General features: G+C 56.6%; 1 protein-coding gene across 1 annotated transcript; it reads left to right on the top strand.

Moving 5' to 3' along the window:
* Positions 1-602: 602 nt before the first annotated feature.
* Positions 603-23,657, top strand: TCF25 (transcription factor 25). Its single transcript, XM_044255517.1, has 18 exons — positions 603-867; positions 7,858-8,022; positions 8,760-8,834; positions 9,728-9,846; positions 10,807-10,872; positions 14,159-14,241; positions 15,128-15,258; positions 15,614-15,713; positions 16,367-16,460; positions 17,544-17,636; positions 17,734-17,839; positions 18,771-18,930; positions 20,222-20,309; positions 20,996-21,154; positions 21,305-21,395; positions 21,820-21,899; positions 23,006-23,078; positions 23,358-23,657. Exons 1-18 carry the CDS (start codon positions 676-678, stop codon positions 23,514-23,516), a joined length of 2,034 nt encoding a protein of 677 aa, XP_044111452.1. The 5' UTR covers positions 603-675; the 3' UTR covers positions 23,517-23,657.
* Positions 23,658-26,232: the final 2,575 nt, after the last annotated feature.

Below are 26,232 nucleotides of genomic sequence, written 5' to 3'. Positions count from 1 at the left end.
AGACGTAGACGAACAGGAGAACCACCCGGGACGCATTAACGCCAACAAAAGGCAAACTCCCAGGACAGCCCCCGAGATTCGCTTTCAGTCCATCCGGGGGAGGAAGCTCCTCGGTTTGCACGCGTTTACTTTTAATGAGAAGGGCGCTGTCCCGCCTGCAGCCGCGGACGCTGACCGAGGGCAGTCGCTCCCCCTCCGGGTCGCCCGGCTGTCCGTCCCCGGTGCACCCGCACAGGTGCCACGCCACGAGGCCGCGCGCCCGCCTGCGCGCACGACCTCCCCGCCCACCCCGCCTGCAGGTTCCTCCCGCCCGGCCAGCCCGTACTCGCAGGGCAGAGGGTGGGCTCGCGAGTGGACGGCTCTGAGCCGGGGCAGCCCCCGCCCCCGCTCGGCGGCGGTCGCGGACACGCCTCCGGAAGGCCCGGAGACGCCCAGTGCCGGTACCGCCAGAGGGACCGCCGCGCGGAGGCGCCCAAGTCGCGCGAGAACTGGCCCGGCCGCGCCCGCACCTTCTTTGACGCCCTGTCAACCGAGAGGAAGTTCCGGAGAAGCTCAGGGCGCAGACGCGACACGCCAGCCTCGCGCCAGCGTGCCGTAAGTGCGCAGGCGCGCCGGCCGCTCTCTTTTCTGCTCTTCCTTCTCCCGGTCTCCAGACGTCAGCGGCCGTTGGGTCCTATGTCGCGCCGGGCCCTCCGGAGGCTGAGGGGGGAACAGCGCGGCCAGGAGCCTCTTGGGCCCGGCGCCCTGCAGTTTGTCCTCCACGATGACGATGATGCGGAAGAAGAAGGTCCAAAGCGGGGTCCAGGCGGCCGACACCCCCGGGGCGCAGGGAAGGAGGGCGTCTGCGTCAACAACCGGTTCGAGCTGGTGAGGAACGAAGCTGCCCCGGGTGGGGGCGGTGGGAGGGGGCAGTGGGAGGGGCGGGCTCGTGACGTCACGGGGCGGGGCGCTACGTGGTCTGGGCTGCCGCGGGGGCGGTGGTGGGCGTGGCTACGTCGGGCTCGGGTGTGGCGCGGAGAGCCGTGGCGGTCTGGGCTGCGGCGCAGGGGGCGTGGCCGTGACGTCGGGGCGGGTCCGCAGCCCGGTGGGCGGGGCTGCACGTCTCCGACCCTGGGGGCTCTTGGCTCGGTCGCAGGGTTGGGCGTTGCGTACGCTAAGCGCTCGCAGGGCCGCGGCACAGCCCTGTGTCCTCCTCCCAGCCCAGGACTTGGCTCGTCGCTGGGTCCCCCGCAGCAGGAGTCTGGCCCGGCACCAACGCGGTGGACGCGAGTTGAAGGGGTGCGCGCCCCGCGGGGTGTCTGCAGCTGGCCGCAGTCAGTCCTTCGCGTGTGCGCGCCCCGCGTTGCGTTCGCTTCTCCGAGCGCCCTGTGCGGGCAGCCAGCGTGACTGTGTTGCTCAGCGTGGACCCCGCCTCGCTGCGCCCGAGCGCTCGAACAGCCGGCGGCGGGTCTGCAGATGACGGAGAGACCAGGGACCTTTGTCAGCGCTGTCTTGGGCCGCGCTTGCTCCCGTCGGTAGATGGTGGGGAGCGGGGGCTGCCCGTCCGGGAGCTGGGGAGCTGGGCGTCCAGAGTGCTGACCTTCCCTCGGAAGGCGAGAGACGGTGCAGGTGGGGCCGGGTCCTGTCTTCAGATCCGCCGTAGTCGTCTGCACCTGTTCCGCTTCTGCGACTGGACGTCCCTCCCTCCCCTCCACCCTGCTTCTTGTCCTGGCTTTCTGACATTTTTATTATAAACCGTCTCAGACACGTACGGAAGCAAGAGTGGTGCTTATCTCCCAGCTCCCGCAGTTGGACCCGCGGCAGTCTGTCTCCCCAATATTCCTGTCCCACCATGGGCCCTTAACCGTGCCGGTCATTTTTCTGACTTCTTCCAGAACACCCAAGGCTTCTTTCCCACCTCCCTTGTGCACAGGCTGAAACCAGCTTGTGCTGTCGTCAGCCATCTCCGTGGACGTCTGACCCCCGTGTGCTTCCTGGTTCCCATATTCCCCAGATTCAGTCTTGAACCCCAGTAGCTTTTGTTTGGAGGACATTTACACATTCCAGGCAGTGCTGCTGTGTCATGGGATTCTGGTAGTCTGGGAAGGCGGTCCTAGTGTCCCGTTGTGCAAACAAGGTAGTAAGTGACACCTGCAGAGTAAATCTAGGATTCCTGACTTAAAACCTGTACTCTAAACCCTGTCATGGTATTTGTCTCTGAAGCAAGTTAATGTTCCTGCTGAAGAAGAAAGGAGGATAGATGGACAGAGGGCAGAGTGTTTGGGAGAAATGGAAGAAGTGGCGAAAGGAGAGGAGGAACATCGATGTGGACCTCACTGTGAGATCCTGTCGCAGGGACTCAAGGGCTGTACCTCTGTTCAGGGCTCTGCTGTCTGTGTTTTGCCTTCCGCATTCTGATATTGATATCATCGGCTCAGATGTCCTTCCCTGTCTTGGGATTCATGTATCCAGCGCAACATCTGTCTCCTCTTAGACCTTTCACAGACATCTCAAACCCAGCGTGTCCAATGCTCACTGCCCTTCCTGCCTCCTCCAGGCTTTGCTCTTTGGAGAGCATTTCCACATTTCCTCTTGTCCACGCCAGCAATGTGAGGGCATCCCTGAGCTGCTTTCTCTCTCGCACGATACACTCAGACCACTGCTGCAGCCCCTGGGGGTGACCATTGCCTGTGGCCTGGATCGTCACCGTCCTTGTGCCCGGTCCTGGTTCTGCTCTTCTTCCTTTGCAGCCTCTGAACACAGAGGCCAGCCGTAGTGACCCTGTTAAGCACATGTCTGACCTCAGCCCTCCTTTTTTCACAACCCCCAGTGGTTCCAGGCTGGCCCAGTTCACCCCATAAGCTCTCCTACCTGTTTTCTTTATAATCTTTTTTTTTTTAATATTTTATTTATTTATTTGACAGACAGAGATCACAAGTAGGCAGAGAGGCAGGCAGAGAGAGAGGGGGAAGCAGGTTCCCCGCCGAGCAGAGAGCCCGATGTGGGGCTCGATCCCAGGACCCCGGGATCATGACCTGAGCTGAAGGCAGAGGCTTTAACCCACTGAGCCACCCAGGCGCCCCTGTTTTCTTTATGATCTTGTTCGCTGTGCTCTAGCCATAGTGATCTGTCCCCTTTGCTGTTTCCTCTTTCCTCAAGATGTTTTAGCATCTTGTATGTAGGTGACACATGGCTCACTCCTCCCTCCGGTTTTGGTCAGATGTTGCTTCCTCAGGCTTGCCTACCCTTCCTACTTGCTTTAAAAGTACACTTACCCCAGGGTGCCTGGGTGGCTACCAAGTTGTGGATCCTGATCTCAGGGTTGTGAGACCAAGCCCCACACCCTCGGACAACCTGCTCTGCAGGGAGTCAGCTTGAGGATTTTCTCTCTCTCTCTGCCCTCCCCCACGCTCATTCTCTCTAAAATAAATAACTCTTAAAAAAAAAAAAAAAAAAAAGTCGGTGCCTGAGTGGTTCAGTCAGTTAAGCTCCTGCCTTCAGCTCAGGTCATGGTCCCAGAGTCCTGGGATCAAAACCCACGTTGGGCTCCCTGCTCAGCAGAGTCTGCTTCTCCCTCTGTCTCTGTGTGTGTGTGTGTGTGCTCTCTCTCAAATAAACAAAATCTTTCAAAAAAAGGACAGTTACCCCATATTCCCATTTCCCTTCTTCTGTTTTTTTTTTTCTTTCTCATTTTCCCCTGGCAATTAACAGAATATACTGTACAAATAACCTGTTGGTTTTTTTAGATTTGGTGTTACTTTGTTTCCCTGCTGAAGCACAAGCTTTGTGGAAACAGATTTGCCATTCCCTAACGTGTCCCGACCACCCTGTGTCTGGCACCCAGATATGCAGAAAAGTTACCACGTGAGTCAGCATTTCCTCTAAGGACCAGCAGGTGTTGTCTCCAGCCAGAATGTATGCATACAGGCTTTGGAGGCAGAAGGACCTGGGTTTGAATCCTGGCTCCACCTCTTCAAAGCCGAGAGAATGTAGACAAGATACCGAACACAAACTTCGGTTTCCCTGGGTCTTAGGGGTGATCTCCCTTACTTGATGGGGATGTCATCAGTGATACGGGAGTTAACATGTGCAGCCTTTAGTCAACACTCAGCAAACGTCGACATTAAATGATACTGGAAACCAAGTGAAGGGTGCAGTAGTGCTTAAGGAGAACCGTGGCCCTAAGTGGTTTACTGAGAGACATGCAGGGGCCAGCTCCGTTCTCCTGAGGAGAGGAAAGCTGAGCAGAGACACTGTCCTTTGTTCGTTTACGAATTTGTCCTCATGACTGGCTGTTGGTTGAGGGGTGGGTTTTTTTGGGGGGGGCTTTAGATTAGAAATCGTTTTTCTATCTCATTCAGAGTTGTTTTTAAAAACCGACTTTATTGGGCGCCTGGGTGTCTCAGTGGGTTAAGCCACTGCCTTCGGCTCAGGTCATGGTCTCGGGGTCCTGGGATCGAGTCTCGCATCGGGCTCTCTGCTCAGCGGGTAGTCTGCTTCCCCCTCTCTCTCTGTCTGCCTCTCTGCCTACTTGTGATCTCACTCTCTCAATAAATAAATAAATAAAATCTTTAAAAATAAATAAAAATAAAAACCGACTTTTTTTTTTTTTAAGATTTTATTTATTTATTTATTTGAGAGAGAGACAGTGAGAGAGAGCATGAGCGAGGAGAAGGTCAGAGGGAGAAACAGACTCCCCGTGGAGCTGGGAGCCAGATGCGGGACTTGATCCTGGGACTCTGGGATCATGACCTGAGCCGAAGGCAGTCGTCCAACCAACTGAGCCACCCAAGCGTCCCCAAAACCGACTTTATTGAAGTGTAATATATGTAAATGATAAACTCACCCATTTTATTTTATTTTATTTTATTTTTTTAAAGATTTTATTTATTTATTTGACAGAGAGAAATCACAAGTGGATGGAGAGGCAGGCAGAGAGAGAGGGAAGCAGGCTCCCTGCTGAGCAGAGACCCCCAATGCGGGACTCGATCCCAGAACCCTGAGATCATGACCTGAGCTGAAGGCAGCGGCTTAACCCACTGAGCCACCCAGGTGCCCCAAACTCACCCATTTTAAATGTAGAGTTCAAGTTTTGCAGCATAACATACTGTGCAATGATTGTGGATGATGTAGAATAGAAATCAGTATTTTGGGAGTCTAGGGCTACCTCGACAGTCTGCTAAAAACCACACAGACCCACTTCTAAAAATGACCAGAATTGGTAGCATTGACAAATTTTCCCTCTAAGTGAAGAAGATCAATATTTCACAAATAATTACATTTAGCCCTTGATCAGCACTGGAGCCGGGACATGAATCCCCGTGCAGTTGAAAAATCTGCCTATAACTTTTTTTTTTTTTTTAAGATTTTATTTATTTATTTGACAGACAGAGATCACAAGCAGGCAGAGAGGCAGGCAAAGAGAGAGGAGAAAGCAGGCTCCCTGCCGAGCAGAGAGCCCGATTCGGGGCTCAATCCCAGGGCCCTGGGATCATGACCTGAGCTGAAGGCAGAGGCTTCAACCCACTGAGCCACCCAGGCGCCCCATGCCTATAACTTTTGATTCTCCCCAAGGTTACCTACTGATAGCTTATTGTTTGCTGTAAGCTTTATTGATGACATAGAAGCTATGTTGTATGTATTTTATATTGTATCTTTTTTTTTTTAAGATTTAATTTATTTATTTGACAGACAGATCACAAGTAGGCAGAGAGGCAGGCAGAGAGAGAGAGAGGAGGAAGCAGGCTCCCTGCAGAGCAGTGAGCCCGATGTAGGGCTCGATCCCAGGACCCTGAGACCATGACCTGAGCCGAAGGCAGAGGCTTTAATCCACTGAGCCACCCAGGTGCCCCCCCCCTTTTTTTTTTTAAAGATTTTACTTATTTATTTGAGAGAGAGCATGAGCTGGGGGAGGGGCAGAGAGACAGGCAGACACCCTGCTCCCTGGGGAGCCTGATCCCAGGACCCCTGAGTCCATGACCTGACCCTAAGGCAAATGCTTAAACCACTGATCCACCCAGGCGCCCAAGAGATAAATCTTAAGGGAAAAAAAAAAAGAGTTGGCTGCCACCCAGCTTCACTGTGTTGGAGGTACCATTTGGCTGAATGCCGGAGAAAGCTTGGGTGCCAGTTCTCCCCATTGTTGAGAGGAAATGCCCCAGGAGGCCTCAGTCCAGTTTTCTTTCTTTGTTCCCAAATCTAAACCAACCAGACCACACCTGGGCCCCTGGCGCTCTCACTCAAAAAGTATCCATAGTAGGAATCTCCATAGTATTGGGTAGTGCTGAGACAGATGCTGCTTCGGTGGGATTCAAGTCAGGAATGGATTTATAGACAGACAAACATAGCATACTCCTGAAATTTATCTTTGCCACTTGGAAATTTCCCTTGGTGAACAAAGCAAGCAAAACCAAAGGATACAAAACTTGTTCCTGCTTTCTTTTCTTTGATACTTTCCCAGCTGAGACAGTAGATTCAAAAAGAAAAAAAAAATCAATGAAAATTCACCAGGTACAGTATGATCTCAGATTTGTTCTCTCTCTCTCTCTTTTTTCTGTAAGAGAAAGTGAGCAGAAGCAAAGGGGAGCAGCAGAGGGAGAAGCAGACTTCCCCTGAGCAGAGAGCCAGATGTGGGACTCAGTCCTGGCACCCTGGCATCATTACCCAAGTGGAAGGCAGACATTTAACTGACTGAGCCACGCAGGCGTCCTTCCCCCCCAACCCAATATAAGGGGTTTTTTTTGTTTTGTTTTTTTGTTTTAAGATTTTACTTACTTGACAGAGAGCACAAGCAGGGAGAGTGCACTGAGCCACGCAGGTGCCCCTGGATCTCAATTTTAAAAATGAAAGTTTGGGCGCCTGCGTGGCTCCGTGGGTTAAGCCTCTGCCTTCGGCTCGGGTCATGATACCAGGGTCCTGGGATCGAGCCCCACATGGGGCTCTCTGCTCAGAGGGGAGCCTGCTTCTTCCTCTCTCTCTCTGCCTGCCTCTCTGCCTACTTGTCTGTCAAAGAAATAAATAAAATCTTTAAAAAAAAAAAATAAATAAGAAAGTTATCTCAGGGTTGTGGGGTTAAAGTAGATCGTATTTTTATTTTATGTTTTGAGCTTTATATTTTTCAGATGCCCTAAATTGAAGACTCGGTTTTATTTATTTTTGGACCTGACTGCAGTAGATGGGGTCCATCCCATTCGGCTGATGAAACATCATCATCATTGTTCTGTATTGGCCTCTTTTGTTTGTTTATTCCTTGACTGGCTGAAGGGCCAGAACTTGTCCAGCGACTTGTACCCACCCCACCCCCGTCTTGCCTCCAGAGTGTGAGTGTGAGTGGGTGTGCACAGTTCACTCTTTTGTACTGCTGTGCAAGGTTCTGTTGTGTGAGCTCCTTTTATTATCAGGGAAGAGTCTCTGGGTAAGTCAGTCCCTACGTACCTTTTCTTTAGCTCCTTGTCCTGTTGGCTGCTGTAGATGAACTGAGCGAGAGCTCTAGGTAGCAGGAAGGAACATGGACGGGCTGTCTAGAGATCTTGGCCCTGGGGTGGTGGTCAGCAAGGGAGAGAGCTTGTAAGGTTTGGGGATTCTTCCTTATGGCAGCTATAAAGACAGAGACACATGGGGCCACCCTGGGCCCTAGCATCTCTGGGGTTCGTTGACTAAGATGACCCTAAAGCAGGACGTATTGAGAAGGTAAGAACCACGGCTCTGCTGGGCGCATCGACACGGGTGTTTTCCTTCCCAGTGTGACCTCAGAGCGGCCCTGCATAGGTCTCCCCGCCCCAGCTCTGCCCCGCTTTCCACTCGGACACAGCTCAGTATCACCGTTTACTCTGTGACCGGGACACCTGGAACATCTTGTTCTCGCCTCTGTCTCTCCAGATCAACATCGAAGACCTGGAGGAGGGACCTGTGCTAAATGGGGAGAGACCCGATGGTCTGCTCCCGGGCGCGGTGGTGTCCGGGAACAAAAGGAGGTCGCAGAGTGGAGGTGCAGACCGCCAGAAGGCTGCAGAAGTGGCTGACCGGGCAGCGCCCCCGGAGCGGGTATGGGGCGTCACCACACCCACTCTGGGCTGTCATTTTTGGCCCTTGCAGCTGCCCCACAATTTCCTTGGGACCCTAGAGAAGATTTGCAGGAAGCTCTTAAGGGGGGCACATACAGGGTCCCCTCGACAAGGTTCCCTAGCACACGACATGCCTTCACACTTGGGGAGGGTCTGCTTGTGCTCGGCAGCCTGTGTGTGCTCTGGGACTGTGTGGCTGCGGCTCTGGTCTGGTGGGCGGGGCTTTGGGGGTGCAAGGCCTTGAGGACCTGCGACCCTGGTTCGTGTCGCAGTGTGGCTGTGGTGCGTGGCACAGGAGAGGGTGTCTTGGGGGGGCTTCTGCTTGTTTGTGCAGCAAGTGATGGACAAGTGCAGCCGGAGAGAGCTGACTCATGGGTGGCGTGGACCCCCGCCCGAGCTCGGGATGGTGGGGGGCTGGACACTGCAAGGAGGGAGGCGGCCTGGTGGAGGCACCAGAGGGATTCTGGCAGAGGCACCAAGAGTATGGGGGGAGGTGTGCAGGGGGATGTGCAGGGGCCCCCGTCTCCAGGGCAGCTACGTGTGGTAGGGAGGGTGGTTGGCAAAATGAAAGACGAAAGCAGAGGGCAGATGGGTGGATGGTTTGGGCCCTGTGAGTCTCTTGAGGTCCCATGTCCCTCTTCAGCTTGCTGCTTTAGTTGTCAGATTTTAGCATTTTATTGTCTTTTTCCATTGACCAAAATGTGCTTCTTTTCTTAGTCTAATATAAGTGGCAAACTCCGAAAGAAGAAAAAGAAACAGAAAAATAAGAAAAACACTACAGGAGAAATTTTGGTATGTGCATATGGCTGTTTTTCAAGGTGGTGGTAGAAGCAATTCATTTTTATTTAGTGTTTTAATTTCTTCCCATTAGGATTCTAGTTCAGAGGTCAGGGAAAGTCATGAACCAAGTTTGGCTGATATTCCTTCACTTCGTTCCTTGAGGGTTAGACCCCCTCACTCTTTTTTTTTTAAAGATTATTTATTTATTTATTTGACAGAGAGAGAGATCACAAGTAGGCAGAGAGGCAGTCAGAGAGAGAGGGGGGAAGCAGGCTCCCTGCTGAGCAGAGAGCCCGATGCGGGGCTCGATCCCAGGACCCTGGGATCATGACCTGAGCTGAAGGCAGCGGCCTAATCCACTGAGCCACCCAGGCACCCCAGACCCCCTCACTCTTGATATCCACGTCCTGGCCACCATCTGAAGTGACATTCTCTGGCTGGCAGAGTCCCTTCTCAGTCTTTTGGCCCCGTGCCCTGAGCTTTTTCTAGGCTGCCGGACTGACGGGATGGTGAGGTGTGAGCCTCTGGGTACAGTCTGTTGTCAGAACCCTGTTTCCTTCAGTCTTCACCATCAGATGCAGTGTCTCCTGAGGAGGTTGTAGCTTTCTGGACTTGTCACTGGTCGTTCTGGTCCTGAGTCCCATCTGAAGAGGTGGCATTCCTATAGGACCAGCAGCTGGGCTTGTGACTGAGTTCCTTCAAGTGTCCTTCTGGCTCTGTGGTCCTGCCAATGCTGAACTCTCTCCTTTTTCTAAATAAATTTGCAGTACTCAGTATTGGAATTATAATGTCTTTCGGAATGTAAACAATATAATGCGGGTTTCTTATAAAAATAATTTTGTTATTATTAAAACATTTAAAATAAAGTCATTGTGGTGATTAATATATTGTTTTGGTGTTTTTAGGAAAATGGGCTGGAAGATATTGATCGCATCTTGGAGAGGATTGAGGACAGCAGTGGTTTCAACCGCCCTGGGCCACCTCCCCTCAGCTCCAAGAAGCACGTCCTGTATGTAGAGCACAGGTACAGCTCTCTCCCCTCTGCTGAGACACAGACTCCCTGAAAAGGAAAAAAACATTTGAAAAAAACGTCCTGTATCTAAAAGCAATGTAGATTTGTTGTTTTTTAAAAATTTTATTTATTTGTCAGAGAGAGCACAAGCAGGCAAAGTGGGAGGCAGAGGCAGAGAGAGAAGCAGGTTCCCCGCTGAGCAAGGAGCTGGGTTGGACTCCATCCCGGGACCCTGGGATCATGACCCAAGCTGAAGGCAGTGGCTTAACCCACTGAGCCACCCAGGCATCCCTGTTTTATTTTGTTTTAAAGATTTTATTTATTTATTAGACAGACAGAGATCACAAGTAGGCAGAGAGGCAGGCAGAGAGAGAGGAGGAAGCAGGCTCCCCGCTGAGCAGAGAGCCTGATGCGGGGCTCGATCCCAGGACCCCAGGATCATGACCTGAGCCGAAGGCAGAGGCTCAACCCACTGAGCCTCCCAGGCGCCCCAGCAATGTAGGTTTATTGCCAAACATTTGGGCAATAGGAACAAGGAGAAAGAAGGAAAGGAAATACTTCGTTTCCAGTGACCCGTCCTTTAGCTTTATCTATCTGGGAATGTTTTTTTCTTGAATGGTATTGAAGTAAGATGTTGTTCTGTGATAAATTATTCCTCTCTTGTCCTAGTAGATGCCTAATGAAACCCCGTTCTTACTAAAGAGACTGTTGCCAGTGTTCCAAAAGCTATTTTTTTTCCTACATCAGTGAGCCCACCTTGATCTGGTCTGTAGGCCTGAGGCTGCTCTGACTCAGCCTCAGTCCTGGCCGCCTCTGTTTGCGACCCGCTGGTTCGGAGGAAAGCAGGCTGCCGGCTGTCTTTGATGTCAGAGTAGCCGTTCTCCCTGCTGAGTTTTATGTGACCGTTCAGAATGCCCAGACTTGTAAAAGAACTACGTTTCATTTTTCGTTGTAAAATTTTCAATTTTCTAGACACTTGAATCCAGACACAGAGCTGAAAAGGTATTTTGGTGCTCGAGCTGTCCTTGGGGAGCAAAGGTAAGTACAACACTGGCTTTGTTCTAAAAAATGTGTGGGAGTATTCTCAAGGCCTCTGAACGTTTTGGGGAGGGGAGGTAAAGCTCCTTGCCAAAGGAAAGCCTTCGAATTGCTGGTTCTGCAAATTCTTCGGAACCTGAAGGGTCAGGGAGGAGCTGATGTTTGACTGTTTCCGTGAGCACTGGGCTCCAGCCCTCACACTGCCTTTGCTGGCACGTGTGTCACAATTTTACAGAGATTCTGGAGGTCCTAAAGTTTTGAGCTTCTAGCCCTGAAATCTTGGCCGGCTTAATTTTTGTTTCTCCATCAGCAGCAAAGCCAACACAGGGTTTAGATTCTGGGATGAGTGTGGTTTTGTTATGTAACAGTTCTCAGTGCTGGACGACCTGTGGAGAAGCAGTGAGAATCTGAGCACGAGGGTCTGTTTGCAGGACTGTGTGTCGGAGGGGTGCGTGTTCGCTTTCCTGACCCCCAGCATTGAGGCCGGTTGTGACCGCGAACTTCCACCCTGGCAGAAGCTTTGGCTTTTCAGTATATGTATTTTTTCTAAATGTAGAATTAAATGCTTGGTTTAAAAAAATTGAGGCAAGGGTGGCTTAGTCGCTTGGGCATCAGACCCTTATTTTCAGCTCAGGTCATGATCTTGGGGTCCTGGGATTGAGCCCCACTTTGGGCTCTGCACTTCGAGCCCTGCTTGTCTCTCTCTCCCTTTGCCCCCCACCCCTGCAGACACATGCTGTTGTGGCGCGCTCTCTTTTTCTCAAAATCTTTAAAAAAAAATTGGGGCAATTTAGAATGGAATTGTTTCCTTTGAGCCCCCCTCCAAGATCACCATTTAGGGGGGCTTACTGCCCCCGTCTGGGCCCCTCTGCCGTGTGCCGCACCACCTGGTTCTGCCTGGCTGGGTTCTAGGTTCTAGGTGGATGAGGGGAGTGCGTGCGCCCCAGGGCACAGTGTCAGCTGCCGTGTCGGCTGTGGTCTCCCTGCAGCTGGAACTGCCCAGCAGTGGCCCTCCCCGTGTGCGGTCAGCTGCAGGTCTCCACTGCCCTCCAAGTGCCGCAGCCCCTGCTGTCTGACCTGCGGTGCGGGTGGGGTTTACAGTTCTGTCTAATGTTGGCGACCAGCAATTGTTCTTGGTATTTGCTAGTGGTTTTTGGTTTTATCCTGGGTGTTAAGTTATGCAGGACACAAGGATTTCTACTTTGTCTTCTTTCAGAATGTTGATGAAAAACATTGTCACTTCACGATGTTCCTCTTTGTCACCTGGCTGAATGGCGTATCTCTCCCCACCCTGTTCCACTGGTTTGGGTCGGCTTGGTCCGTCTTTGCTGTTCCTTCATATTTCTGCCCAGTCTTACATTTGTGTAAATGGTCGTTCACAGTGATTATAGTTACTGTGTTTATAGTAGTAGCATGCTTCTGGAACATCGATTGAATACTTGAAGTCCCACCAAAGTTTTCCCTGAGAAGCTCCAGTTCCCTCGTCTCCCTCATCCCTTACCCTGCACACAGGCGGACTCGGTGTGTCTCTGGTTGTCCTCTCTGGCAGCGCCTTCAGTCCTGCAGAGGCCTGTGCATGGCTTTTTCCCCCTCCCGCTGTCCTCCTGGTGTCTGCCTGCTCCCCTGCTCAGTGCACGGCTGGGCTCTGTCTGCAGTTCTGACCAGGCAGTTCTGAGCATCCACGCTCCCAATCAGAGCCGGCCTCGGTGCTGGGGGTCCAGAAAGCTGAACACGCACCCCTCCGACACACAGTCCTGCAAACAGACCCTTGTTTGAGCATTTCTCAGAGCGTCTTGCTGCGCCTCCCAGAAGTCATAAAGCACTGAGAACTGTTACATAACAAGGATCAGACTTATCCCAGGATCTAAACCCCGTGTTGGATTTGCTGCTAATTGAGAAAAATTAAGCTGGCCAAGATTTCAGGGTTAGAAGCTCAAAATTTTATAGGTAATGACGAGTTTTCTTTAGATTTTGACCATGATTTTCAGGTACCATGTTTTTTCTCCTGCAGTTTTGCCTTCTTGTTGGGAGAAGAAACATGCTTTTTTCTCCTGTTCCTAATACAGACCAGTTCTTACTCATACTTTTTTTTCCTCAATGAAATGGTTCAGATTATCAAAGTATAGAGAAGAGTGTCCACATGTCCACCTGCCTGTTACTCAGCTTAAGAAAAAAAGCCTCAGTGACAATATATAACCTGTTTGTGGCCACAGCTTTAAGAGGGTGGTCTGGCCCCTGTAGAGACCCCCGGATAACGGAGGTGGAGCACACGGCCAAGGGGAGGGGGCCATCCAGGCACAGCATCTCGGGAGCCGGGCCTCCCGTTCCCGCCACCCCCTCATGCGCTGTCTTGGTCATTCCCACTCAGCAGCGTGTTGACGTCAGTGTCCTGCTACACCAGTGCTTTTCGTGGTTCCCATTTTTCCCTTTTCAAAACCTGTTGCTACTCTGGTGGCATCTTGTGAGGGGAGGAGAGGGCCTCCTCACAGCAGAGGCACAGAGGCCGTCCCTTTGTCCTCTGTGCCCGTCTGGCGGGGCATTTGTCCGGCCTGGTCCTTAGGGATGCAGATGGCTTCCTTCCCCGGGTGCCTACAGGCTCACTCTTCCCCATGTCTTTATTTTCAGTGTTCTACTTTTGTTTCCTTTTTACCCTTTCTGCCATTTTGCTGGACTATAAATTTTCTGTTTTTCTATTTTTTTTAAAGATTTTTTTTATTTATTTGACAGATAAAGATCACATGTAGGCAGAGAGGCAGGCAGAGAGAGAGGGGGAAGCAGGCTCCCCGCCAGCAGAGCACCCGATGCGGGACTCGATCCCAGGACCCTGAGATCATGACCTGAGCCGAAGGCAGAGGCTTTAACCCACTGAGCCACCCAGGCGCCCCTTTTCTGTTTTTCTTTCTCTGATTGTTTGGTCATTTAGGTGACAGTTTCTAGTTTCGTCTGGTGGTGGTCCTGCTCTGTTTGTTTGTTTGTTTGTTTTTTAAGATTTTATATATTTATTTGACAGAGCATAAGCAGGGGGAGCAGCAGAGGGAGAGGGAGAAGCAGGCTCCCCGCTGAGCAGGGAGCCCGAAGCAGGGCTCAGTTCCAGGACCCCTGGATCGTGACCTGAGCTGAAGACAGACTGAGCAGCTGAGCTCCCCAGGCACCCTGAGGGTCCTGTGTCCTGGCCATAGCTCTGCCACCCCTGCCCCCATCCTTCCCTTCCCCACAGTTTTGTTTCCACGGTCCCTGCAGGGGTCAGGCAGTGAAGGGAAGCTGTGAGCATGTTTGTTCTCCCCAGGCCGAGGCAGAGGCAGCGAGTGTACCCCAAGTGTACCTGGCTCACAACCCCGAAGAGCACCTGGCCGCGGTACACCAAACCAGGTGAGGGGCTGCGGCTTCGGCAGAGCAGGTGCGCGGCTGTGTGGGCTCCGTGGCTGGCGCTGGAGGACCCAGGATCCCCTGGCCCCCCATACACCAGCTGCATGTTTTCTCAAATAGGGTTTCATGCAGCTTTTTCCTACTTTTTTCCTGTGGATGCTGTATTGTAGGAAGCGATCTCGCTCGTTTTCCAGGTGTGATAGTTTGTACTTTGTTGCCAGCGAGTAGGTCTGTAGAACTTAAGATCAGTAACTGTGCAGAAGCACTTGGGATATGGCGTAAACACCCCGTATCTGAGAGCCCCTGGGTATAGGGCCTGACTGGGGCCGGAGAGAGGGTGGAGACAGGGCACCCATCGTCGTCATGGAGGGAGCATGTGGCGGCCCGGCCCTGCCCATGTCCCGTGTGCCAGCAGCGTGGACACGGGAAGCTCTTCACAGAAGCCCCGAGCCAGGGCAGATGAGTTTCCTTGGCTCCGTGGTATGGCAGGAGAGTAGCCTGGAGCCATTTACCTATTTCATGATGCTTCTGAAGGCTCCCAGGAAGAAACGGCTTCATACACCCAATTTCTGGCAGGAGGAGAAAGGGTTTCCACTGGTCTCCCGTGCCCAGCTGGATCTGGGCTCTGCCTGGTGTTTAAGCCCAGCCAGATGGTGGGGGGGGATGGCACTCACCTCTGCTGTCTTAGGACACTGGTGATTTGGCCACACCCATCGGGGAAGCAGCCTCTTCTGGGAAAAGCATAAGCGGGAAGCTGGTGTAGACCACACCACGGGCAGTCAGCCCTGGGCATTGTGGGAAGGTAGATGCTCTGACCGGGACTCAGTGGAGTATGCCCAAGCCTGCTCGTGGGGGTCACAGGAGGGGCCTGATGCTGCCCTCCCCGCAGGTCTGTCGATGAGGCTGCTGGAGTCCAAGAAGGGCCTCTCCTCCTTTGCTTTTGAGCACAGCGAGGAGTACCAGCAGACCCAGCACAAGTTTCTGGCCGCCGTGGAGTCCATGGAGCCCAATAACATCGTGGTGCGTGTGTCCCCCAGAGCGTCTCTGCCCAGCCTACATCCTCTCAGTTACCAGGCTGCCCCGCACCTGGATCCCAGCCTGCAGTCCCTCGGCCCACAAGCCCTTTCTCCTTCTGTCTCCTCTGACCCCTGCTGTACGCCTGGATCCCAGGGCTGGGGGGACTGGCAGAGGGTGAGGGTAGAGGTCCTGGGGCACGGAGCCGCTGCTCCCACCACAGGCCTGGTTGGTGATGCAGCTTAGCAGCACCGATGAGCCTGGTTTCAGGGACTGAGCCCCGCCTGGGGCTTCTGCCTTGCTGCTGGCTGTCCAGGAGGCATGGCCTGTGGCCCCAGCAGCGTCCCCGCTTTGCTTCTAGGTTCTGCTCCAGACTAGCCCATACCACGTGGACTCACTGCTGCAGCTCAGTGATGCTTGTCGTTTTCAGGAGGATCAGGAGATGGCCCGAGACCTCGTTGGTAAGAGCCCGTCTGGGCGCCCGGCCCTGCCACTGGGCCCAGCACCCCCTCTGCTGAGGAGGCACAGGCGCTGTCCCAGAAGGTGCTGGCCATACACAGCCATTGCCAGGGCTGTTTTTAAGAGAGGAAGGGAGGGGGAGAGGTGGCGGGAGGGGCAGAAGGAGAGAGACTCTCAAGCAGACTCCCCACTGAACTTGGGGTCCAACTCGGGGCTCGATCCCACAATCCTGGGGTCACGACCTGAGCCAAAAGCAGATACGTCACTGACTGAGCCCCCAGGCACCCTGGCCTGGGTTTTTTCATTTACCCTCATGTTTTCAGGGTTCCCTCCTCTTCTGGGATGTGTTTGGTGTGTTACTTGGTGGACACTTAGGTAGTTTCCACTTCTTGGGTCCCGTGACTGAGCTGCTGTGGATGTGTGCATGTGGGTTTTGTGAGGACGTGTGTTTGTATCTCCCTGTCTAGAAAGTCGTCCCTCTGCGTGAGGTCAGTGCACAGAGTGGCATTCGTGATCCCAAGGGTCAGGGCTGCGCCATGGCACTTTCCAGAACCCTTGCTGTGCCCCCTTCTTTCTTTGTGAGCCTTGGGGGATAGGCTTGGAGGTGCCGCGCGCTGGCCGTGACCCCTCCCCCTGGTGTCCGTGTGGCCCTCAGAGAGAGCGCTGTACAGCATGGAGTGCGCCTTCCACCCCTTGTTCAGCCTCACCAGCGGGACCTGCCGGCTGGACTACCGCAGGCCCGAGAACAGGTGCGTTTCCAGGGTGGCAGGTGTGTTGAGGTGGGTCGGCCCGGTGGCGGGACAGGAGTACCCATGTAGGTGCAGCTAGGGCAGGTGGCAGGGGTCTGTCCCCGAGCTGTCCCACCTGCTGACTCACACCAGGGGGTCTCACTGTGTTTGTAACCTGAACATAAGTGGCCTGGACTCAAATGGGCTAGCCGGGGGTTACATTTGTCCTTGAGAGAAATGAGTCTGATAAGCCCCTGCTTGATCAGGGGGTGTGTAGTTGTGTTTCCTTGTCAATTTGGACGCAAGGATCTGTGCCCCAGGAGTCTGGAATCCTCCGTCATTGAGCTGTTTGAACGCAGTCTGATCCCGCTCCCTGCACTGAACAGGGAAGACCGTGTGACACTCTCTTCTCACAGATGTGTCTCCCGCCCCAGAGCCCTGCTCTGGCACCCGCGCTCCTCACCTCTGATTCCTGCCCTCGGCCTGGCCTTCAGGGCCTTGCGGGGGAGATGGGTGTGTCCTGTCCTGGTGCCCTCTTCACCCACCCAGGGCCTCCATCAGCCTTGCTCATGCCCCGCACACACACCTCGGCCGTCAGCCTGGGTCCCAGGACACTTGGACCCCCTACTACACGATTGTCTGGTTCTGTGTCCGTTGCACTTGGCTCTCCAGTGGAATTGTTGGTTCTTGGAGACAGGCTATAACGTGCTAACACGTGCAGGCCCAGCAGGGTGGTGTCCACTGGTAACAATCCCAGTCCCCCAGGAGGATCCAACCTAGCGAACCTGACGCCCGGCAGCAGCCCCCTAGCCGCTCCTGGGACTGGAGGTTCCCACAGTAGTGATGGGAGGAGAGGTCGGCTCTTCCCCGAAATGCTGAACAGTAAACCCAAACCAGGACAATCTGAGCTAATGGCGAGCTTGTTGGGCTCCCTGGGGACGCATGTAACTGGACAGCTCAGAGCGTCACCGGGCCCGCAGACCGAGGAACGCTCGTGACCCTTTGCGCCGCCGGGGCTGCCTGGGCAGCGCCAGTGTGTAGTGGGCGGCGCTGGGCGGGGGGACTGCGGCTGCCCTGGCTCACCAGGAACTGTGTTGGGTCTAGGAGCTTCTACCTGGCCCTCTACAAACAGATGAGTTTCTTGGAGAAGCGCGGCTGCCCGCGCACAGCGCTGGAGTTCTGCAAGCTCATCCTGAGGTAGGCGCCCACAGCTGACGCCTGGGGTTGCTGCGGCCCGTGCCACAGCTGCCCGCCCCTGCCCACGCGCACTCTCTCTCCTGTGCCGCCCCCCAAGCCTGGAGCCCGACGAGGACCCCCTGTGCATGCTGCTGCTCATCGACCACCTGGCCCTGCGGGCACGCAACTACGAGTACCTGATCCGCCTCTTCCAGGAGTGGGAGGTGGGTACGCGCCCCTCCCTCCCTGTCTCCCTCTGGGCTGCTGCTGCCTCCGCAGGTGCCAGAGCCGTGGGAAGCTGGGCCCCTATGGGACGGACACACGCACGCACACACACCCACACCGCCGTGGTCCTGACCTCAAGGCAGAACTGTAAAAAATGCACTGCCTCTGTTCTGTTTTTACTTCGGCGGCTAGAAATTTCTGTTGGACGGTGCCGTCTCGGAGATGTGTGACCCTGACCACCTCCCATGAGGCGGGGCTGGTGGGTGTCACTGAGAAATGACCACATACATGAGTCACTCTGAGCCCTTCCATTTGGCTCTTTGGCCGAGGAGTCCCCCCTCTGGGGACCTAGTTTACAGAAGTTTCTGGAGCCCCCAAATGCAGCTCCAGGGAGCGCACCCTCGCTCCACAGCAGGGCTAAAGGGGAATGTTTGCTGAACTGTGGAGACCATGTCCCTGCTTTAGTGGAGAAAACCTGGCCCGTCGTGTGTTGTCTGTTACGGACACGGAGAGAAAGGCCAGCAAAGTGCTCGGCCACGTCCATGGATGTGATCAGGTCCCAGCAGGGGGCGGGACGCTCCTCATTGGACCTGGGCTTCCCGAGTTTCCCACTGTGCGTGAGCACGGGCTGCCTGCTGGTGGGCACCTGTGACCCCACTTGACTCCACCTCCCCTGGGACCTTCCTCTCTCCTGTCCCTGCTGAATCCCCCCCCCCCGCCCCCGCCACCACCCCCACCCCGGCCTTGTTACTTGTCTCCTGCCAAGAGAAAGCCCCCAGACGTGCCATGAAGTTCTTTCTGCCAAGCGGAGAGACGCCAGCAGGAGGCTTGTGCTCATCGCCAGGGCTCAGACTCGGAGCGTCTGGAAATGGTGCGTCCCTCGTGTTTGCCGCCTCCGCGCTCCAGACCTTGTTTCTCTGGCCCTTGCAGGCTCATCGGAACCTGTCTCAGCTCCCAAATTTCGCCTTCTCTGTGCCGTTGGCCTATTTCCTGTTGAGTCAGCAAGCAGACCTCCCAGAACAGGAGCTGAGCTCTGCTAGGGAGCAGGCGTCTGTCCTCATCCGACAGGCCCTCACCATGTTCCCCGGAGGTGGGTGCACCCTCACCAGCCCCCCGCCCCAAGCACAGTTCGAAAGCTGAGCGAGTCAGAAGTGACTTTGGTCTCCAACTGTCTTGGGGTTTTAGGATGAGTGTTTCAATATTGACAGAGAAAAACCTGCTCTCAGAAGACAGGTCTTTTCTAGAGGGAGGGGCCTGAGCTGCAGGGTGTCAGCAGAGCCGCGCAGGAGGGGCCCGGTCCGCAGACCGCACTTCTCAGGGAGTTGAAGGTCTCAGAGACAAGGCTGTCCTGGGACCGCAGAGCACAGGCTCCCGCACCCTCCCTGAGCTTTCTGGAGTCGTGGGCCGGTGTCTGTGTGGGGACAGAGTCCTGCAGGCTGATCTCGGTGGTGACAGGAGATCAGAGAGCAGCCTCCTATCCTGTCAGGGTCCTGGTGGAGTTGGGCCCTCCTGCCATGTGCGGTTTCACAGAGGGCTCTGTGCCAGGGACTGGCCATGTGGCTCAGGCACACTGTCCCCACAGCCCCGTGAGTCACCCTTCACCTCCGTGAGCCTGCTGCGTCCCAGGCAGAGGAGGCAGCCAAGGTCCCCACCTCTCGGGCTCACAGCCTAGGGCAGGGAGCCGCCAGTGGCATGAGCTGAAGGGGACGGTGTATCTGCTGACACGAGGTGCCAGGGGCAGAACAGAGCGGGGGGTGTGGACGAGGGGGCGCAGGCGTGAGGAGGGGCCGGGACGGGATCGAAGCCCGTGTCAGTGAGGGTTCCCACCAGACAGCGCCCTCGCTCCCTGCTCGTACGTCTGGGCCTAACACACGTGGCTCCCGGGTCTTGGGAGAACTGACCCTTCCTCGTCGAGCTGCGTGTAGCGAGGAGGCGAGGCCCCTGGTGGGCGCCAGCTGTTCGTGTGGGGCCAGGGGTGTTGGCAGCCGTGAGATGACAGACCGTGCTTCCGTGCAGCCTCGGGTCTGTTGGCAGCCGTGGAATGGTTGCCGGTGGTGTTTCCATACAGCCTGGGGGTCGTGCTGCCCACTGAGCTGCCCTGCTGTTTCCTGTCCCTGGCCACTCGGCCTCCAGGGCTTGGAGGGAGAGGGCTGTCTCGAGTGTCTGCACCCAAAGCCCGAACCCCATGAGCCGGCCCGTCCAGTAGCCCGCAGGTGGAGTGTGTGGGGACGCCTCGTGGGGCTGCCCTCGGATGCACGCGGGGCCCCTGGGAGGCAGCAGGGCAGAGACCCTGTCCGAGGTGGCAGAGGCCCCCTGGGGCTGGTACGGGTGGACTGGCTTCACCCTGTCACGTGCCCTTGGGGCCCTGCTTCCTCCTGCAGTGCTCCTGCCTCTGCTCGAGTACTGCAGCGTGCGGCCCGATGCCTCTGTCGCCACGCACCGCTTCTTTGGCCCGGAGGCCGAGATCAGGTAAAGACAGGACCGTGCCTGCCCACAGGTCATGGGGTGCCCCTGGGAGCAGAGCCCGGGGACCGTTTTCACTTAGACCGGAGGCTCGTGAGGCTGGCCGTCACAGCTCTCTCCCGCCCCAGGGAGAGTCCTGCTGGGTGCTCGCTGCAGGGACCTTGGCAGCCAGACCGTTCTCCCGCCGTAGAGGGCTGGACGCAGTGCCGGCCGGCACGTGGGCCACATGCAGCCCCAAGCACGGGCCTTCCTTCTGAGAAGTGGGCAGGGTGTGGGGCCTGATGCGCCAGCCCTGCTGGCTGGGGTTGGGGACCCTGTGGTGTTAGTCACCCAGCTGTGTGCGCACCAACTGCCTTGCCCAAATGTCTCATGAAATAAAAAAGGAAAACACGCAGCATGGGAGCCGGCCGTCCTCAGACCCTCTCAGTAAACCAGCATTTCTGCCTGCGCAGACCCGCGCATGCCCTTTCTGTTAAAGACCTTGTTCTTACTAAAAAGTACACACTTTGTGGAAGCAGATGCCTGTGTATCCCCACGTCTGGGCAGCGGCCTGTCCCAGCTCAGCAGCCCTTCTGGGCAACCTGCTCCACCCCCAGGCTGCTGGACAGGCCCCTGCGCCTCCCCCCAGGGCTGGTGGGTGTGTGGAGTCCATGCCCTGGCGGGCCCAGCTCATGAGCCCCTGTCTCCCACAGCCAGCCCCCCGCCCTAAGCCAGCTGGTGAGCCTATACCTTGGAAGGTCACACTTCCTCTGGAAGGAGCCTGCCACCGTGAGCTGGCTGGAGGAGAACGTCCGGGAGGTTCTGCAGGCTGTGGACTCTGGGGACCCTGCGGTGGGAGCGTGTGAGAGCAGGTGGGCCTGGGGGCCGGTGGGGGCGAAGGGGCGCAGCACCCGGCCTGGTGGGTGGTGAAGCCCTGTGCTCGGGGTGGTGGTCACAGGGGTCGCCGTGGGGCCAGGGTGGGCTCTTGCCACATGCCTCCGCCTCTTCTTCCCGGGCCTTAGGCGGAAGGTGCTCTACCAGCGAGCGCCCAGGAACATCCACCGGCACGTGGTCCTGTCCGAGGTCAAGGAGGCTGTTGCCGCCCTTCCCCCGGTAAGGGCGAGGGCCTGGAAAGGGGGGCTTTGTCGCCCGCGGGCCCCTTCCCTCACACCTAGGGTTTTGAGAGGGGGGCTGCTCCTGGCCGGCTGACCTCCCAGGGCTCAGAGCGGGGGCCCTGGGGCACTCTGGTGAGAGATCCTGGCACAGGGAGTGTGGCTTTCTGCTCCTCCCCTGCTGTGCGTGCCCTTTGGCCGACAGGCATCCTTGGCCATCTGAGTGGGGCAGAGTGCCTGTCTCAGTGGAAGCAAGGCTGTCCCCACCCTTTGCCCGGCGTCCAGCAGACACAGCCGTGCAGCCAAGGACCGATTCTGTTTGGCTGACGGACTCCTCGTGGAGAGACTGGTTCAGGCTGGAATCAGCTGGAAGTCTGTTGGAGGCACAGCCGGGCTTCACCATGGGTCTGCTTCCCTTTCTGAAGGATGTGACCACGCAGTCTGTGATGGGCTTCGACCCTCTGCCTCCTTTGGACACGATCTACTCCTACGTCAGACCCGAGAGGTACCTCTCCGCCTCCTGCTTTGCTCCTTTGCTTGTGTACCTCTGAGGTCAGTGCTTCCGGCTCCCTGGGGCCCCCTGCCTCCTCCAGACCCAGGCCCCTGAGGACAGGGTGACGCGGGGTCGTAGGTCCGCTTTTGCCAGCCATGTCCTTTCGCTTGCTTGTCTGACAAAGGAGTGTCTTCCCATGGGGTTCTAGAGCAGGTGTCGGACGTAACAGTGGGAAGCTGGAGGAACGTACCAGCTGCGCCCTGTGGCCTGTGTGGCGCCGTGGAGCCGTGTTACGTGCGTACCTAGCAGGCAGCGTAATATCAAAGCCACAGCCCGAGTCTGCTGATGCCTGGGGCCCTGCGAACTGAGAAGGGCCTGGGTGGCCCAGCCCAGGAGAGCCGCAGTGGAGCGGGACGGCGCTTCGCCTTGGATCATGGGAAAGCTGCCTTCTGCTTTCCTTGTGGCCTTCCAGGCTGAGTGGTGGCCTTACCACAGGCTGTCAGCACAGCCTGTAGCTCTGGAAGTCCCAGGCAGGTTTTTCCATTCCAGAATGTGTGCCCTCTCCAGGCTTCAGTTGAGCACGTTATGTAGAATAGAAGGCTTTTTCTTAACTGAATTACGTTCTAAAAGTTGGACTGCATGCTTCTAGGAAGAGTGCGCACTTTAGTTCTTAAATCGATCAAGGTGACACTTACACATTTTTAATGCTGGTGGGTTCAGAGAGCCGCCTTGCTGGGCAGTGTAGGGCTGAGGAGTGAAGGGCTCTGTCAGCCCGAGGCTGCCAGTGTTCAAGTGGCCAGTGGCGCTGGGCTCCAGCGCTGTGTCTTACCAGAAGGGCACTCCCCAGCACACTCTGGAACCTTCTCCTCACCTGACCACTTTGTAGCCCCGGCATGGCTTTTCTCAAAAGTGAGCCACTGAACCGAGCGGGTGACCCTCCGCTCTCTGATGAGCTCAGCTAGCCCGGTCCCCAAGGGCCTGCCCCCTCTGGGTGACCTTCCCTGGGAGGCCCGAGCTTGTGCCCCAGCTGCTGCGTTGGCTGCATTGGTGCACCCTGCCCCCAGCCCTCGGGCAGGGCGCACAGCTGCACCATCGGACCTTCCTTCCTCCTCTTGCAGGCTGAGTCCCGTCAGCCATGGAAACACAATTGCCCTCTTCTTCCGGTCTTTGTTGCCTAATTACACCATGGAGGTATGTGAGCACGTTTTGGCCTCTCTCTGCCACGTGGGTTCAGGCCGGGCCGCGGACACCCGCAACCTGCCCAGGAGGCCGGGACAAGCCTGCCTGAAACGGTCACGGCCACCTCAGCCCCTCGCCCAGGCATGGCTCCTGGACCTCGCACTGGGGCCTGGCCTTGTGTTTGGGTTTGAAGCTTCCTCTTCCCAGCAGGGTCCTGGGGGAGCTGGGGTGGGAGCCCTGGGCCTCAGGACCCAGGACAGCCCCAGCTCAGACGAGTCTTAACTGCGGCAGGGGGAGCGGCTGGAGGACGGAGGGGCTGGGGGTCCGAACCACAACCAAGGCTTGAACAGGCTGATGCTGGCCGTGCGAGACATGATGGCCAACTTCCACTTCCACGACGTGGAGGCAGCTCGCGAGGACAACCCCGAGGGGGACGGGGAGTGGGACTGAGCCGGCAGAGAGGCCGTGCCCCGACGCTGTACAATTATGTTCCTGATTGCTGTCCTGGTCGGAATTGGCCAGTTCCCTGGAGTAGAGATGCTGTGTCGTCCGCCTGCCTCCTGTGTCGCCTATAAATGTGGATGGGTTACACTCCCGCAGCGTGGGCTCTGCTTTCCTGGGGCTGGACTCTGCGCCCAGGGTGAGGCAGGTGGGTCTTGGGTCCGCCCAGCCCCCAAGCTGTCCCAGCAGAGAACATGACCCAGGGTCACATGCAGCCAAGCCCCAGCCCCACGTGAGCTCTCTCCATGGCCGCCCTGCCCTCTCACAGTCTGGGCTGCAGAGCGGAGAAGGTCCCACAGGTTTCCATTGCGACATCCCAGCTGAGAACACCAAGATGTTTGCTTCGCTCGGGAACCTGGACAGGCTGGCCAGAGGCTAGAGGGGCTGACACCAGAGCCCTAGGGCTGGGCACCAGTGGCTTTATTGGGGAACTTCAGGGCAGCCCTGGGCTGGAGGGAGGCTGAGAGGTGGACCTTGGGAAGGATGTCCTGGTGGCTTTGGAGATTGTACATGGCAGGGATTAGGGGGCCTCTGATTGGGGGGGAGGGGCGGTGAACAGAGCGTGGGGGAGGGGTCATCCCCTGGGAAAGTCCTGGCCCTCCTGCCCCTCAGCACCACACAGAGCTGCTTGGAGCTCAGGAGCCAGATGGGTTGTGGAAGGGTCAAGGACACCGAGGTCGTGAGCGGGCAGTCTCCGGGGCACCCTCCCAGCCCTGACCTCCGCCCCATCGGGTGTGCTGCTCCAGGATCCGTGTGGGCTGAGCCTGCCGGGAAGTCCCCCACGGTGCTGTAGACATGGTTGTGCAGTCAGCTGTTGGTGGTGGCGGAGGGGTGGTTTGTGTTTTGTGAGCTTGTCCTGTCAGAAGTTCCCAGCTGGAGACTCCCTACATTTGGGGGTCAGCAACGAAAGTCTCTGCCGTGAACATCTGTGACAAGGCCCGTGCCCTGCGCCCATGCCGGTGTCGGTCAGTTACTACCCAGACTTCAGTCCTTGTCTCTGTCCCTGGATTGGGTGAGTGGGATCGAGGAGACCGACATAATCCCAGGCCATCCTAGATCCTCATTTGCCCCACAGAGCCCTGTCCTCTGATGGAGGCAGGCAAGCAAGGTGAGCTTGACACCTAGCCTCTCCTTAAGTACGCCCGCATGGGGACGCATGTCCGGAGTCTCAGCAGCCCTTTTACGACTGGGGGTTGGTGACCTTCCGAGCAGAGCCAGTGTCCTAGAGAGAGTACAGCAGAGAGAGGCCGGGCCCAGGCCGTGGTGACTGCTTGCTTCTCGGCCCACTGCCCCGAGAGATGATCACGTCATCAGTACTCAGCCAGACTGCTCAGGTTTAGGTCATTCCTTGCAGCTCGTTTCCATGGAGATGGCCAGACAGCCAGCTCTCTCACATGGGAGCATCTGCTCTAAAGGCTTGTCTTGCGCCCCCGCCAGGGTCCAGGCAGGGGTGAATGGGCTCCTCCCAGGCCTGCTGCCCGTGGACAGAGTGCTGACGGGTTATGCTCTCTCCCGTGAAGGCAGACCCTACCCCAGGGTCTTTAGCGCAGTCACCACAGGGTGAGCACACAGGGTGTTGCCCTCCCCGAGTTCAGAGAAGCCCGTGTGACCCAGCTCTGGGCCAGGCCTCGTGGAGATCGCGTCCTGCCAGGAGGAGCCGTGTGGTTGCTCCTGGGACTCTGTCTCCTGGCTGGCCCTCAGGGAGCTCCGTGAAGGAAGCAGGGCCTGGGCCCTCTGGTCAGGCACTAACCCCCACCCCCTGGTGTGGCCATGGCTAGACCCTGCTCTCTCACTGGACTCCCAACTGCCCCATGAAGCTCGTTTACGCATTGAGTGTTTGCAGCCCGTGGGCCTGGTGTGTGCCAGGCCTTGTCCTTGGTGCTCCTGTTCTCAGCCCCTTATGTATGGGTCTCCGCTTGGACAGTTGTGGCCAGTCCTTACCTCCCAGGGGCATGAGAGATCAAGTTATCATTGGCCTTAAGATTATCTGGGATTTCATGCAGACATTTCCCCCATAACCGTAACTAATCACAAAGTTGAGAGTCCCCCTCCCGTGAAGTCCCCATCGGGCACATCAGAACCAGACGGGGAGTCTCGAGGCCTCAGCAGGAAGACTGCTTGCCGGCCGGAGGCTGTCCAGTTCCCGGGCTCTTTGAAGTGTCCAGCAGGGGCTGGGGGTGGGGGAAGCATGTCCATCTCAAAGGCCTCATTTATGGAGCTGGAGATCCCGCGTCCTGGCAGTGTGCGGACACAGAATGGGGGGGCCCTGGCAGACTGTCCCCAGAGGTGGAAGGTGGTCAGGAAGGTGGGCCTTGGTGATGGACAGCTGCGGTGTGAATCCTGGGACCCATGTGGCAGGGACCCAGCTGGACTTCATGGCAGCGGTGCCTACACAGCCCCTCGCTGGTGCTGGGACCACCGCCCCTGACCGTGGTCCTGGGAACCTCTGCTCCCTTTGGGGTTCTCCATCAGGAGGAGAGAATGGGAGGGGTGGATTCCACAGAGGGCAAGGAGCTTGGTGTGTGGGGCCCATCCTGTGCCTGGTGCCTGTGGGGTGTGGGGCTGTCTTCTGTTCTCTGTGGGGAGGTGGGCTGGGGTCCTTCTGCTCTGCTAGCAACAGGCCAGCAGGTCTCCCTACATGCTGCCCTGTGCAAGCAGGGGGCCT

The sequence above is a fragment of the Neovison vison genome, chromosome 7 (genome assembly GCF_020171115.1).
Source record: "Neovison vison isolate M4711 chromosome 7, ASM_NN_V1, whole genome shotgun sequence".
NCBI classification, from domain to species: Eukaryota; Metazoa; Chordata; class Mammalia; order Carnivora; family Mustelidae; genus Neogale; species Neogale vison.
The sequence above is the reverse complement of the archived record's forward strand: the minus strand, read 5'-3'. Positions and strand labels throughout refer to the sequence as shown.